General features: G+C 40.5%; 1 protein-coding gene across 5 annotated transcripts in view; it reads left to right on the top strand.

The window, feature by feature from the left end:
* Positions 1-16,224, top strand: part of PLEKHA7 (pleckstrin homology domain containing A7) — a 954,991-nt gene that overhangs the window by 607,902 nt on the left and 330,865 nt on the right. For all 5 annotated transcript variants that reach the window (XM_085648087.1, XM_085648089.1, XM_085648088.1 and 2 more), the window contains one exon: positions 8,703-8,804. In XM_085648087.1, the coding sequence (XP_085504213.1) occupies positions 8,703-8,804 (102 nt within the window). The remainder of the gene's footprint in view (positions 1-8,702; positions 8,805-16,224) is intronic.

Consider the following 16,224-nt stretch of genomic DNA (forward strand, 5'->3'; position numbering starts at 1 on the left):
GAAGATTTGGGCCTGACAAAAGGTTTATTTTGCCAGGTCGTATTGGCAGTTTAAAACTACACACACCCAGGCTGCAATGGCAGGCATAAGATATGTTTAAAGTACTACTTAAGTTGGTGGCACCATCAGTGCTGCAGGCCCACTGGTGACGTTTAATTTACAGGCCCTGGGCATATGTAGTGCACTTAATTACGGACGTATAAGGAAATTAAATACGCCAATTCTACCATGTTTTAAGGAGAGAACACAAGCACTTTATCAGTGGTAATGCGCACAGAGCCCCAAGTCCAGCAAAAACGAATTCAGCATAAATAGGAGGAGGAATGCAAAATGTTTAGGGATGACCCTACAGAAAGGTCCAAGTCCAACAGATAGAGGGTGTGATTGAAGGAAAGGGTCATTGAAAAGAGGTTGAAAGATTACATTTATTTTAGGGAAGCATCACAGCACATAGATGCCTTGACTCGCATGGGTTGAATGGGGGTTAGTTAAGGATGTAGTAAACAGTAGTAGTTTCTGTGATTTATTTACCCTCTGAAGCTTTAGCTGAGCTGCACACCTACAGGTTCCCATGTTGTTGCAATGTTCTCGCAGATTATGCTAGAATCTTTCAAACTTTATTAAGAGCTATGTTTGCAGTACAACAGCCTCTGTTATCCCGGGCCAGACTGGCCGTACCGAGCATCAGATGTTTCCCGAGAGCCTGGAAGGGTGGGGTCAGGTTTTGTTACTGGGGGCCGGTTTTGCAGAAGTGCTGCAATATCGGCCCCCAGTAACAAGAGCAGCAGGCAAGCGTTTCCAGCCTCACAGAGGCAGGCTGGTCCAACAAAATTGCCAAGGCTGCTTTGCGGTCCAGTCCAGTCCTTCTGTTATCCTAATTGTAGATATATTGACTTATCCCACTTCCTACCTCTAACGTCAGCTGTCTAAACCTTTACAGCACTTACTGAAGCACTGCTTGATGCTAAAAATGTGTTCACCCTAGAAGTATGGAGCTAGGCATGCCATGCCAGTCTGACACCTCTTTAATTAACCTGCTATGGCGTTCATCAACTTTGCAGGTCAAAGGTCTGCCTATGCTTGTGCATACAGCCAAGCCATCCTTTTCTTGTCTTGCACGTGTTCATCCTTGCCTCGGTCTCCAAAGCCTACCTATTTGGAATCCAGAGAGGTGTGGTGATGTACTTAAATCTGAATCTTCGGTCTTGCATGCTTTGTCTTGGGTCTCTGCAGTCTTGTTTGACGTGATTGAGAACTGGATTGATATAATAAATGTCCTTGCTGGTATTACGGATTCTGCTATCCTAATTGTAATTCCGGATAGCAGAGCAGAGGTGACTTGGCATAGCTAAGCTCCGAGGATACCACAGCTGTTACCTTGACTAAAGGTGGTGGGTAGCAAAATTAGATCATGAGGGGTGTCAATGTAAATCATGATTAACAGAAAGAAAGCTAGGTGATACTATGTTGTCCTTTTACCTATAACAGATCCTGGGTGGATGGCTGAAATATTGACTTGCATGATTGTCATAACTGAGGTGATTGTTCTCAAGTAGCCACTCAAGATTTTAGTGCTGTATAAAGGTCCAGAGATACGTAAATAAATGGTAATTATTCACTTGGTACTTTGTTTTTGTGAATCGTACTTGTAGGACTAGGGCATGCACAGGGTGGTGTTGCAGCTTTTAGAATTTCAAACGTAGTTCTATTTTCCCCCTGATTAAGAATACTTCTGATTGTGTAATCTATGTATAAATAAAGGTTGTTGCATGAAATACATTGTTTAACTTGTTTTATATCATTGCCAATGACATTAGTATGTTATTCAAGGGTTCCCTCTGTGTCCTTTGATTCAATCTTAGAAACTGATCTGGTCCCTAGTATACAGTTGTTCATAGGAGAAAGCTCAACCATGCATAATAATTGGTGGACTGGATGACGGCCACAGCAATAGGAATGGAATCATGAGTTTCTCAGTGTTAAGGGTCTCTCTCTCACCCCCCCTCTCCCCCCACCTCTCCCCTCCCCTCTCTCCCCTAGCTCCCCCTCTTTCTCTCTCTCTCTCCTGAACACAAGAGTAGATTAATAAAGGTTACAACTATCTGAATCAAACTGCTAAATGTTTCTTAATGCCTTGCACATCAGTGATTGCAGTAAGTCCATAATAAAAGCCACAGATAGATGCTTGTGTTTTTTCAAGTTTGCTGCATGGGAAGCGGTTAATCAGCTTGAAGTGCAGTCACTGAGAATTTCTTAGTTTATCACAGTACCAACAAATTGTACTTCCTGTCTTAGCAGGACTTATTTGCATTGGATGTGTAATCTTTCATCTTTGTGATTGTGATAATGAGCCCCTTAGAGTGCAGCAAAATTAAAAGTGCCATTGTAATATATGTGATACATTTAGTCACATGGCGAGTGCAAGCAGGAGCTTACACATTGATAATTTATTGTCTCTTACTGTAAGTGAATAATATTGAGATAGAAATGCTTTTATATTTTCCTTGTCATGCACAGCCGATTGTGGTTTATGCAGCCCTCTAGCCTCAAGAAAGTTCTTCATCCCTTCCGCCTTTCCGCAGAAGACATAAGAAGTGAGAAAGGGATTATTATCCTGCACATTTCCATCTTCAATATTTGAATACATTATCCTTGCTCATCTCGCACAGTTGCCCAGCATCAAAGGATGAGCAGCAGTAATTTATTTGAGCAAACTGTGACTTGACTTTTTAAAATTTGTTGCAAGGTGCTATATTTACCAGTTTTCAAAGAGAAAAAGGTGCCCGAGCTTCTGCCACCTTATCACCTTAATATGAATGTTCTTGCTTGCAGCATGCCGCCTTGCAGAATTGTGGGCATAGTTGATGGACTGGTGCAGACCATAACCACGCTTTAAGGTTTAATGGCGCGAACACCAGTGAAGTAAAACGTTTTAATAAATTGTATTGGACTTTAACAGGGAAAGTATTGTGAAGAAAAACAAAGATGGTAAGGGAGTTCCGGTTAGCCCAATGCCTAGTGATGATAAAAGAAAATGTATACCGGAATACATAAATGTGCCTGTTATAACTTGTCAGTTCACCTACTATTTATGACATAGAATGAGGAGTGAGAGTTGCAGAAAGGAATGAGAACAGAATGTGAGGTACATGTGCAGGAGAGGTGTAATAATATATAATATAAACACGAATATTAAATAATATGGGGTTTGGAAGTGAATATTTCATGTGTGTCATGTAACAGCAGGTGTGGACTCCAGATGTCTGACATGTCGTTGCGTTCTTTACTTGGAAATATTACTCATTGACATTCAAGTGCATTTTTCCAGTTGTTCAGGCTTAGAAAAAGCTGATATTTTCAATTCTTGGGCACAGTTGCTTCTCTAATGTTATTAGTATTCACAATAGATGTATTACACTTCTGTTAATTTTAGTTACAAATACATCAGTTGATTCAAATAGCTGGCATTTGGCTTGTTGCAATTTGATGCTCATTCAAAACATCTAAATGGCCAGCATTGGCCCACTTGGGCAAGTGTGACATCTTCACTGGTGTCCAGTGCAGTCTCAATAGAATATGTTGTACTTGAGTTGATTTATTTTAGTTACTATTGTTGTTCTTTGAAATACCTTTTTACAATTTTAATTACTCTACGCTATTCAACCATGATGCCTCACCTGTACTTCTTATGTATATGATTGTGGATCATTGCATTTTCCCATATACAGTGTCTGTTGATTCCCAGCTGGGATTGCGTAGTATAAATACCAGTATTCTCCGATACTGAAAAAAATGACTGAACGGAATTACATGAAAATTGGCACTATGTTAGAATTTTACTCAGAAAGCATGCTCTCTGTGGTTTGGTGTAAATTCTTTCAGCCGTTTGTGAGAAATTAGCATTTAAATAAGGGTTTGGGTTGGCCATGAAGGGGTTAACCCGAGGAAAAGTTAGGTATGCCTCAAAGGTTGGGCCCACGGGACTTCCGAAAAAAATAGCCCATTATGTTTGGCCGAGGAGGTTTCCTCCCATTGGTCATTTCATTGATGGCACGAATGATCTATTTTGCTGGGAGAAACACTGAAGAATATGCTGGCATTGCAGGACTCGCGGCCTCAGTCTTCGAGTCTTGGACATTTGTTCAAAAGGCCACATAAGAGGACATGGTGGGCACAACCTGACTCTCAGTGCCATGTGGGCGTGGGTCTCAAAAGACCTTCATTTAAGTTAAATTAAAAGAAGATATGTTTCTGGTCACCAATACCGTGGTACCAGCACTCTGTACCACAGTACCCAATGAGGCCCTACTTGTGGTACTGCAGTACCAAAAAGATATTTAAAGGAAAATGATCTGCCATCCGCTATTGTCCAGGCCGGGCCAATGCACTCTGAGGATTGGTAGCATGCCGTGGTTTGGGCACAGGGCCAGTCCACCGCTGTTCAGGTATGAGAACCTCTGGTCAGCCCCTGAAGGTGCCAATACAGTTTCTATGTCAGAGTTTAAAGGTGCCAACTGGCCGCATAGTAATTATTTCATTTTATATTCCCCCAGACTCCCTTAAAGTCTCCTTTGTGGAGTTTAAAGTTGATAATTGCTTGGAGGCTTTCCTGGATGAGATCGAACACCCCCAACACACCCCCAAACCCCCCCTCCCCCGCGCTAGTCTTTATATATTACATTTTGCATGGAGATGTTGCCATTCCGTTCTTTCAAAACAAACTGAAAGCGTGCTCTTGTGACACTGACCGGTTCCGCCCCTTTTGCCCTCAGGTGGTGGAAACGGCTGAGCATGTTGTATTCTTTTGTCCGTTATACCAAAGCTTCAGAAGGAAGTGGGTCCTAACAGACAGCCATAACCTGGGCTTCAGGAATGTCGGCACAGTGTTCAGAATATTCAGAAGAAATACTAGGCAAAGTATTTTATTTGCTGCCTCTCAGATTGTGATGTATGTGTGGACGCCTAGGCAGGAGAGGATGCCCAGCTGATGGACTTGGTGTCTCCTAATGCTACTATTTTATAATTTTAGACCACGGTCATAGTCTGTTGTTTTAAATTGTATAAAATTGGATCTTTTATGACCTGTAATGTGCTAGTTTTCGACTGAATGTTTTATGAATTGATTGTATTGAACAGCATTTTATTGTTTCATTCATATCATGTATTGTGTGAAATAAAGAATATGATGATCATGAAAGATTATCATATGGAAAGCACTTGCCCATAACACGTCCGTGAGTGATGGAGGACTCTCCATTATTGAGTCAGGGGATTTTAATGCAGAAGTGGTCAGATGTTATCCTTGGCTTCCTAATTCCTTATTGCGATTCAAACACAGGTGACTGTGTACTTGTTTAAATTAGACATTCAAGGTGAGTCTGTACATGAGTTAGCTGCTAACTGGAATCTTTTGAATTTCAATGCGATTGCGGCTCCCTCTGGCCCTGTTTCTCACATACACTGCCAGGGGCAGCTCAAGCTTCATCGGTTACACAATTGTCAGGTGACCTGGTGGAACATATCTGTGCCAGCTCTGCATTTTTTAATGCTTAGAGAAATCCTAATTCGTTCACAGTTTGACTTCAGTGTCCTTAATAAGACAAACATCTCACAATTGTTGTCTAGTAAATTCGTGGTGACCAATAATGGTGGCCTCTGACTACGTTGGCAATTGATAGACCGTGACATTATTCTGGCAAATCTGGTGGTGGCAACATTTCAGGATGTTGTCCAATGTCTTGATGACTCCGATACCACTCCTCAAACAATAGTGTATGATGTACCTTGCATAACGTACTTAGTGTTGCACGGTCAAAGATGGCACTATTAAGAAATTCAAATGGTCTGATTGCTACCTGTAATTTTTTACCTGTAATTTACTCCGAGCCCAAAGGCATCATCGCTTTGATAAGGAGGAAGTTACTTTATTTGAAGAGCTGCATACAAAATGATAATTAAAAATCATAAAACTGCTTCCAGGGAAAAAGCATGAGTCAGAGCAAACAAGCATTGGCAAAGCCAATAGGTCTTGCCTGTGCTAGAGCTGCTGGCTTTGCCAATGTGTGACAATGTTCTACACCTGCCTAAAACAAGTAAAGCCAGCTAATATAAAGCAATTAAATGTGAGTTGCAAAAACCCAAAGCCAATCGTAAGCAATGGGCGGAATGCATTCCTAGGGAAGCTTACAGGATTTCCCCAATATGTATTTACTACCAGACAGCTGCATTGTTTGGTAGACTTTGACCATAGGAAAAGAAAAAAAAACCCTCAAATGCCTTTTGCAGTACTACTCTTGATGGGTATAACAATGATGAGGTTCTGGGGTATGTCGTATCAGAAATATATATGGTCAGGTCACTCAGCAAATAATTCTGTGGGTCTAGCATTATGGAAACAAATGTTTTTTTTAGTGCCCACAGGGTTACAGAAGCAATTAGAATTAGCCCTATAGGCAAAGTGCCAGGTCCAGATTGTGTCCCCAAGCACAATTTACAAAACATACTTTGAGTTTTTGGGCATCATAGTATGTAGCCTTCTTAATTTTACCAGCTTTCCTGTTTTTCCAGCATCCTGCTTCCAGTCTGTTATTGTACCGATATATAAGAAAGGGCACACGCTTCTATGACCCCATCTGTTTGGTCAAATCCATTGGTAGGGTTGCTGGCAGTTATCATGAATGGGGTTTGCAGCTGTGATCAAGAAAAGGGCATTCTCTGCAAAACTCAGTATGGTTATAGAGGCTCTGGGGAATTGTTTTAGCAATGTTTTAATCTGCATATTTTTATTGTCCTTGGAGTTTCTGCAAATCTAGACTTCATGGAGCTCAGTTCGACCTTTGCTCTTGTAAATAGTTCAAAGCTATGGACCATCCATGCTAGCATGGGTGTAGATAATGATATCATAGAGTTTCTTAATAAAGTACTCACAAGTCTCACTGCTCAAGGTAGATATGGGTCTGGGAAATAATGCACCAATAGCTTTGATCTGGTGAGCGGAGATTGTCTTAGGCATGTTCTGACACCCCTCCTTTTTCTGTGAATGAGTTGGAGGATTCTTTGAGATGGCAGATTCAGGAAACCCATCATGTAGACAGTAAAACAATTCCAGTCTTACTCTATACTGATAATACAGTGCACATATCCTGTATGGGCAATGGCTTTAAAACAAATAGAGTTCATTTTTTTATCAACATTCTTGTTTCCAATACAAGTCTCTCAAAGAATGACATTTTGCCCTTAGGCCCTGAATTAATGAAATCTACAACTTTCTTCACTAAAAACTGAATAGAGAAATTTGAGCTCATCAATGATGTCTTAAATGATGTCATGAGTGATGTAATATATGAGGTTATAAGCAGTGCTTGACGGGGATTCAGGTTATAGTTAGCTTAGCTAACTATAACTGGTGAATATCTGTGTTTTTTTAAAGTTTAAAACGTTATTGTTATCACTGACAAATTCACCTAACTATAACATTACTTTAACCTTTGTGTTTTTTACAGTGTGTGTGTATATACGTGTGTGTGTGTGTGTGTGTGTGTATATGTATTTATATATATATATAGATAGATATGCATATATACATATGCATATATATATGTGTGTGTATTGGTTTTACTTACCTTACCATATACTTATCATGTGTTGCATTGTTATACAACTCTCTGTAGAGGAACAACATTGGTTATCTTCATGATAGCGGGCGGGGAGCGGATGGCAGGGAAGGGGGGTTAGCATTGTGTATGTGGAAATTGTTATCTATTATAGGTGTTGCAGTGGGATTAAGTGACAAAGGGAGGTTTCAATTCATAGAATGAGAGGAGGTCCATTTTCCAGTTGATGGGAGAGGAAAAGGATCAGACTAGGAGGAGGCCTGTGAGGGCTTGGGTTGGTATAGTCATATAGATCATATAGATTTGAGAGACCAGTGGGACAGCTGGGAGCATCGATCTGGATGGTCTGTGGAAACTGAGCTATTGGGTTGTAGCAAGGTCTGCTTTGAATATGAGGAGAATAATTTTTTTGAGGACAATGTTATAAAATTAGGCAAGCAAGCTTTGTATGGATGTGGGTGATGGCTGCGATTTTTGAAGGATACACCAGTTGTGGGCAACAAAACTGAGGGTTATATCCTATGATAAGCAGGCATACCTGGAGAAGCACAGCAGGAGAGGTTTTTAATTAAAAAAAAAAAAGCTCGGGCAATAGGAGGATGAATGTTGGATGGTGGTGTTAGAGACTGCCATTTGTGATGGGACGTTTTTGGTCATAAAAACATTAAATCACATCTCACTATCGAACAAAAAAATGTTTAATCAAGCTGTGGTTTTGTTAGACGCATGTTCATCCAAATCTTCGGTCTCTTGGCATACCAAGATAACAGATGTGATTTGTTACCCATGCTCATTTTATTGATTTCTGAAGTATGAAATGCTGAGTGATCCATTGGGATTCAAACCTGTGACAATGAGATTAAAATCGGATCCCTGGTGGGGTTGATGCATTAGTCCACTGGTACACTAGTTTGTGCTTTCTGCTGCCTTAGTTGCATGCTGGAAACTTTGGTAGAAACATGTAATATGTTTAAACATTAAATGAAACAACCAAGAATGTATTAGTTATGATGCATGCCCATTACATTGTGGGTTATTTCTTCAGAACTACAACAATAAACATAAATGTATTTTTTTTTTTTTTTTTAGATTCAAAAGCCTGAAAAGGTTCACAGCTTCGGAAAGAGGGATCATTCCGTGAAAAGAAACCCCAATATCCCTGTTGTTGTGAGAGGCTGGCTTCATAAGCAGGTACTTTCTCATCCGTACTGTTGTATACATCGTCTATCATACTAGTTGTGGTATCAACACAGATTTTAGTGTGTCCTCTCAATATAATCTCCCCTGTTGCCTATGATGTCAACATTTGTGTCTTAGTTACAGTGTTTTGTTTATTTTGTTCAGAATTCTCTTATTGGATGGTGTTAGATATTTTAGAGGTCTTACTTCATACAATGTATCTTTCTTTGCAAATTTAAAAAAATTAAAGCATTTATCACTTCGTAATGGGCAGTGGGAGTGTTTTTTTTAAAGATGTATCTGTATTTTGCTCACCAGAAGACAAGGTCACTGCACTACTGTCTGGCTCTCACTCTTGTAACTCTAAATAGTGGATGGGTCTGGGTCTGTGTTACGCCATCATGGAAGGTATGTCAAATATTTCTGATCCTATAAGTACTAAGGGCCTGATTTATACTTTGGTAGACGGGATATCCATCACTGTTGTGACAGAGTAACCCATCCACCAAGATCTAAATCAGGCCCTAAGTGTTGTGATAAATAGCGCAGCCCATGAATCAAATAACAGGAAAATGAATGAAGCTGTTGATAATAGATCTTTTTGTTAAAATATGCACTTTATTTCTTTCAATGTCGATAGTAACGTTTACCGCAAACTGCATCTTACACCTAAAAGACATTAAAAAAAATCTAAATGCCAAATGAATTGGAGGACCCCAGCCAAGCATTCTTGCTGTATCTACAAACTTGTCCTTTACGTGACAGTAGGCCAACATGCAGGCGAAACATGACACATTCAGTGCATTCGTGCATTAAACAATGTACAAATACCATTATACTCACTCTGGTTTCCAGGGCCTATGTGTCTTCCTGCCGCAGTAGAGTTGGTTTGAAATTTCTTTTCCATCACAAGATTGTTGAATACTACCTCAGAGTGGCCAAGGTTGTTCTTTCGTGATTCTCATTTTGTGATCCATTGAGAAGCTGAACATTGCAATAGAGCTTTACGACTTGCAGGTTCATACATTTTTAACAATTCTGATCAATATTGGAAAAATAAGTCTATTGCATTGGCTTTGTGCATAATTTTGAAATAGAATGTCTTAGTAATTGTATGCAAAGATGTTAGTATTTATCATGTTTCATGTTTTGCACCTCAACGCTCTCCATTTTGTAGAGCAGATTTCAGTATCTAGAACATGTGGTTTGCTCTTAGAAATTGAGCAGAATTGTATGATGTGCATTGCTCCTAAATGTTGTCCTTCTTCGGTACCCCACTTTTATTTTTCTGTTGGCAGGACTGAAAACTGTTGGCTTATAATAAGGTGTGAAACTGGACCATACAACATGTCACTCTATTGCATACAAGACCCACTCTTTGTTCTCCAATAGATCACACTGCTGTTTTCTCTCTTCTTGGCTCCATTTTCACTGTTCTGGGTGTCGGCATTCAGTTACATCTTACACTGCCAATCCCAGCAGGCAAACAGCTTTATATGTACCATATAATAAACGAGCCAACATCTACTGTGCTAGAATCAGTATGGGTTCACCCATACTTGATTCAGTCCCTGTGTTCCCAGGAGGGTAATTGAATCTAAGACCTTTGCTCTTACTAATCAATATTTTCTCAGAGCAAATTGAAACTGTATGCCTCGAAAATATTTGCGTCTCCAGGCTCCCTCCACATCTATTTTAAAGGATTATATTTTGGCTACTATCCTGAAGAAGACTGACCAGCACAGACTTAGTATTTTATTTAAGGGTGAGGGGCAACAGGGTACTGCTTATCCTTACAATATCTTGTACTTTGGTGACAAGGACGGTTGATCATGCCAGTCATGAACCAAAGTATGAGCTTCAATTTTGATGAGGGTATAGTGGGTTTTCCTTTTCTTGCTGACTCCGTCATTATAACAATGCCACCACCTCTCACTCAATTCATCTCTGGTGATAGGTAGTGTCTGTGGGGAGAATGACCCTCAAAGCTCTCCAAATTAACATCAATGTATGTGCAAAAGCTTTTCTTAAGCCGTGTTTCTATCTAACCAACATGGTTTACTGTAAGATTTAGCAATTTTTGAGTAGAACAACTGTCATTCAAGGGTCATGCTGTTCATGGGTTCATATCTATAGTCAGCAGGTTGTCTATTGTCCGGGCAAAGGTTTGTGTACTATAAATTAAGTAGTCATGCAAAGAAAATACAACATGCAGTCTGGAGCACCACCACCACCTTTCCTGGAAGTTCCTGGTAATCCACCTATTGCATGGAAGAACTGGTATAATGTTTTTGTGACATATCTTGGAGCAATAGGGGCGTCATGGTACAGACTGGAGAGGAAAACATTTCTGTTACTCCATTCACTGGGGTTTGAAGGCAGATCAGTGTTCAAACATTTACCACCTTTGGTGAGAGACCAAGGAGAGGAGGATATTGATGAGTATGTGGAAACAGTGAAAAAGTTGGAGTTAGGTTTTGATATTCAGGCAAGTCTGGTTGTCATCAGACATAAGTTATTTTAAAAAGAGAACAGGAGTCCGGGGAAGATGTGGATGCTTTTGTATCAGCACTCAGGAAATTGAGTGCAGATTGTCAATTTGAGGGTTTCACAGAACAACCGGTCAGATATCAATTTATCTGTAAGTGCCCAAATAAAACTAGCGAGCAAAAGTTACTGTCATCGGGTAAACCATCACAAGAAGAAACAATTCACACAGTGAAGAGTATTGAGCTGTCCAAAGTGTTGGTGAAAGAATTAGAGAACAAATCCAATGACGCTGTTGGGGCAGTCAGGGTCAGCGAGTTCAAGTCTGACGTTGTTTCACGGACGGCAAAACAAGCCATTTTTTAAGCAAGCTAACATCGTTTTAGGTGTGATAATGCCACTCATGCCAGTGGCAGTAAAGCATGTCCTGCATAAAGTCCTGCATAAAGTGTGATGTGCAGGGATTGTGGCAAAATTGGGCATTTTGCTAAAGTGGCAAACGTGGTGGGGGGAGTGCTCAGTTGAACAGAAGTTATGCTAATTGCTCTGGCATTGCAAATGTGTCAGAACCTGTTCATGACGATGCAGAAAATGTCCAAAATATACTTGAGTTGAGAGAAATGGTGATGGTTGCGAACGATGAGATTGTTATTGTAGGTGATACTTCTGCATGTGTAGATCCCTATGTAGAGATTGGTATTGGAAACAAAAAAGTAAATTTGCTAGTGGACTCCGGAACAAGGATAAACATGATCACTCAGGAAATGTTTGAGGAAAAGTGGGTTGGTCTAACCTTGGAACCTGCAAATAGGGTACATGTCTCTTTTGAGGGGTGAGAAATACAATTGGCTGGATTCTTCGAAGATCTCCTAGAGTTCAAAGGCAGAAAAAAACTTTTTAAAATGTATGTTACCATTAAGGGTTTGTTAGTCCTGGGGTGGGTTCACCAAGATTTATTTCAAATGGTCCATAGACCTGGAGCCAAGGAACAAGTTTCCGTTGTTTATGCTTTTGAATCTTTAGGACATCATGCCGAGCAGACGCAAAACTGGGGCACACAAACTCCAGATTATGAAAACTGACGCGTGCAACTAGAAAAAGATCTTCTCACCAATAACAAAGTCGGATTGTATTATACAGTAATTAACAGAAAGAAATATGTTCACCTGGACTCAATGCTAAAGCATTCAAAGTGCATGCTTTCCCGAAAATAACCGATGACATTGATAATATACATATCTGTATAGACATAACATAGAGAGGAATTGAAAATGGAGTCCTGAAGTAGTCTGAGAGTATGAAACATGTTGGCTACGGCAACTGTTTTAAGAAATTATTAAAAGAAGAAAAATATGAACAAAAAAGAACCATTGTTTGAACACTTATTGAAGATTTTGAATCATTTGTACTTTGTGCATAAAATGTCAAAAAGAAATGTACTGAACTGTAGAGAATATTAATAATAAGGGTGCTAAACCATTAGATTTTGCTTATGCTTGGAGTTCTCTCCACTAGAAGTTGAAAGGGGTTGAACTTCTGGTTCTGTGCACCTTTAGAATTGATTGTGTTTAATTAGTTGCACTGTGGTGGTAGGTGCAGTATCATCTTGTCCTAACCCCTTGCGTATCTGTCTGCTTTAAGTTTCCGTTGTTTACTCTACAGAAGGTTTTACTCACCAGATAAAGGTAAAAGACCACACCATACTGGTCAAACACATGCTCAGAAGCGTACTTTTTAGTGTAAGGGAGCGGTTGGAGCAATAACTACATGATTTATATGCCGAGGGCATAATTAAACCAATTGAGACTTCCTTGTGGCTTTCACCCTTGGTTGTAGTGAGGAAGAAAAATAGGAATCTGTGGAATTGTGTAGCTTGAATAAAAATATTTGTGTTGATTCTCATCCACTGCCCAAAATTTCTGAGTTGCTGACTGTAATCAATTGGCCCAAATGGTTTATAAAATTAGATCAGGCCTCAGCCTACCACCAGGTTGTATTGGACCCATCTTCCAGCTACCTTATGGCGTTTGTGTCTCCCATTGGTACTTACCAATATTGTAGAATGCCGTTTAGGCTGCTATCAACTGCAGCAGTTTTTCAAAGGATCGTGTGTCACATGTTGAAAGTGGTCACTGGTGTTGCAGTTTTCCAAGATGATGTGCGGATATATGGAGCAACCAGGGAGAAATATGACAACACATTAATGCAGGTTTTGAAAATTATGCAAGACAAACGTGATGTTACTTAGGAGTGAGAAGTGTCTCTTCCTAACAGTAAAGGTGGAATATTTGGGGCACGTGGTGTCAGAACATGCGGTTGAGCTTAAACCATGTTTAGTATAAGCCATTGTAGACACCACTGCACCAGTTGACTAGGTTGGTTTGAAATCCTTTTTTGGTTTAATCTGTTTATTAAAGATTTTTTGTTTTGTATACATGAATACAGAGCAGTACATCGACAGGGAAATCACCATACAGAGCCAATAGGTAGTCACAAAGTCCAGATAGTAAATCAACAACGTAGCGGCATGATTACATCAATGATCATAAACAATATTGGTAATCACTTTTAGCATAGCATATCCCGTCAGCCATAGCATTCACTCCCACCGTCAAAACGTCTGTACGATCGTGTTATGGTGCATCGTAACTGCAACTATGCAACATGGAACAATTTACATAATCATGTTTCGAATGGCTTCACTTCGCCATATCACGTTTCTGTGTATAGATCCAAACATTTTTATGAGAACACCAAACATGTGAAAACCTATTAGGGAAGGGGGTGGGGAGGGAGGCAAGAGCCGCAGTAAGGGAGGGAGGGAAACCCCAGCATCATAAAACAAGGTCCTATCGACTACCCTATGGGTGCACAAGCAGACTGCTGGGAGAGATGATCATTAAAGGGGACAGAGGATCCAGTCCACATATCAACGTGCAATTCAGGACATGGGTCTACTCAGGCCAATCTCGCTGACCATCAGGAAGGGAGACATCTAATGGAATACCCGGCACCAACAACCCCTGTAACACACACAGCATAGCATTTCATTAAGTGGAGATGGGGAATTTACGCAAGCCCAGCGTATCCTTCCGTATCAGGGAGACTGCTTCACCCTTCACCCACTTCAGCATGGAGAGGAACCAAGCTTTCGTCGGAGGGGACTGCTCCGACTTCCACCTAAGGGTAATCAATCGATTTGCCACAATAAAGCCCAGGTCAAGAAACCTGGAGGATGCTTTGTGCTTTTTATTTCTCGGAAACATGCCAATGATGCACGTCTCCCACGTCCTCGGCACCTCCCTATCTGTGCAGGTGTCTAACGCGTCCAGCACCCTCTCCCAATAAGTCTACAGAGTGGGGCAGGACCAGATCATTTGTAAAACATCTGCATTCACCATCTTGCAGCGTGGGCAGCACTCATCCTGTCTATGAAAGTATCGATTGATTTTGTCTGGGGAGAGATATGCCCTATAAACAATATAAAATTGGATTAACCTGAAACGAGCATTTCTGGGGACTTGCTTGGGGCTTTCCAGGACCATGGACCATTCCTTCTCCGAATAAGACCTCTCCCGTTCTGCCTCCGACTTAAGTCGCAACGGCGTTAAATCCACTAGGGTGTGTTCCCTGATCGATTCTGCAAACCACTTCACCAAGTGTCAGCCTGTGCTCATAACGTGCACGGTTGGATTGAAATCCTTTATTGGACTTTATGAATTATATTTGAGGTTTGTGCCAGATTATGCATCCAGAGCAAAGCCTCTCACCAACATGTTAAAAAAAAATACCGTTTGAATGGCTCACAAATTGCCAAGAAGTGTTTGAATGGGTTAAGTCCCAGTTAGTTGGGCCAAAATGTTTAAACCTTTTGATCCTAGGATCCCAGGTTTTGGACTTGGTGCAAGCCTCACACAGAACAAGGACGGCATGGAAAACACATTGGGCTATGCCTCAAGGATAATAAGAGAGGCTGAAATGAATTTTTCTATAATTGAGAAAGAACGATTGGCCTGTTGGTGGGTAATCAGGAAGTTTCATCCTTATATCTGGAGAAATAATGTTATCCTGCAAACAGATCACAGTCCCGTAGCCTCTATTCTTTCAAGTGATAAGTCAAAGAGCATACCTCAAGGATCACCAAGCAACAAAAATGGCAGGGCTGACTACTTGTCTAGATTCCTTGTTGTTTAAGCTGATGTGGGGTTAATTGAAGATGAAGAACATGGTAACTGTTTTATAGCATCCATTGATGTGGAGGACATGTGTGCTATAAGTGTAATTGGGTGGAGGAGAGTGCTTGCCAGGGGTGAGTTACTGGTTGAAGTCATGAAATTCATGAAAAATTTAATGTACCAGTTCCAAACTTTTTTGAAAGTTTATTTGGAGCGATCTGTTGAAGGTGGCATTTTGATGCATGGTGGTCGATTTGATACCTCACGAAAGTTTAAGATCAAGAATAATGAAGGTAATTTGGGCAAAACTTTGACAAAACGTAGGGTGTGTAAAACTTTCTGCTGGCCTCTCATGGATAAAGGAGTGGGTGATTTTGTTGGAGACTGTGTAGGGTATAGCAATGCTGAAAAGGGATTTAAAGTAAGAATCTCTGCCCATGCAACCAATAGAATACCCTACCAGACCGTGGGAACAAGTAGGCATGGACCTAGTTGGTCTGTTCAGCTCGTTGCCTCCTTCATCCAGATTTTCAGTTGTTGTCATTGACTACTATTCTAAGTGGTCAGAAGTCCGTTTCTTAGGTTAATCAACTCCCAAGAGTGTCATAGATTTTTCCCTTCTTCCATTGTCTCTGACAATGGGGTACAATTTCTCAGTTTAGAATTTCAAAATGTCTGCAACAAGGAGGAATTGAACATTGTAATTGTTTGTTGTATCATCCACAAACAAATACACTTGTACAATGTATGAATAGAGTGTTGAACAATTG

Source organism: Triturus cristatus, chromosome 3_2 (assembly GCF_964204655.1).
Source record: "Triturus cristatus chromosome 3_2, aTriCri1.1, whole genome shotgun sequence".
Taxonomy (NCBI): domain Eukaryota; kingdom Metazoa; phylum Chordata; class Amphibia; order Caudata; family Salamandridae; genus Triturus; species Triturus cristatus.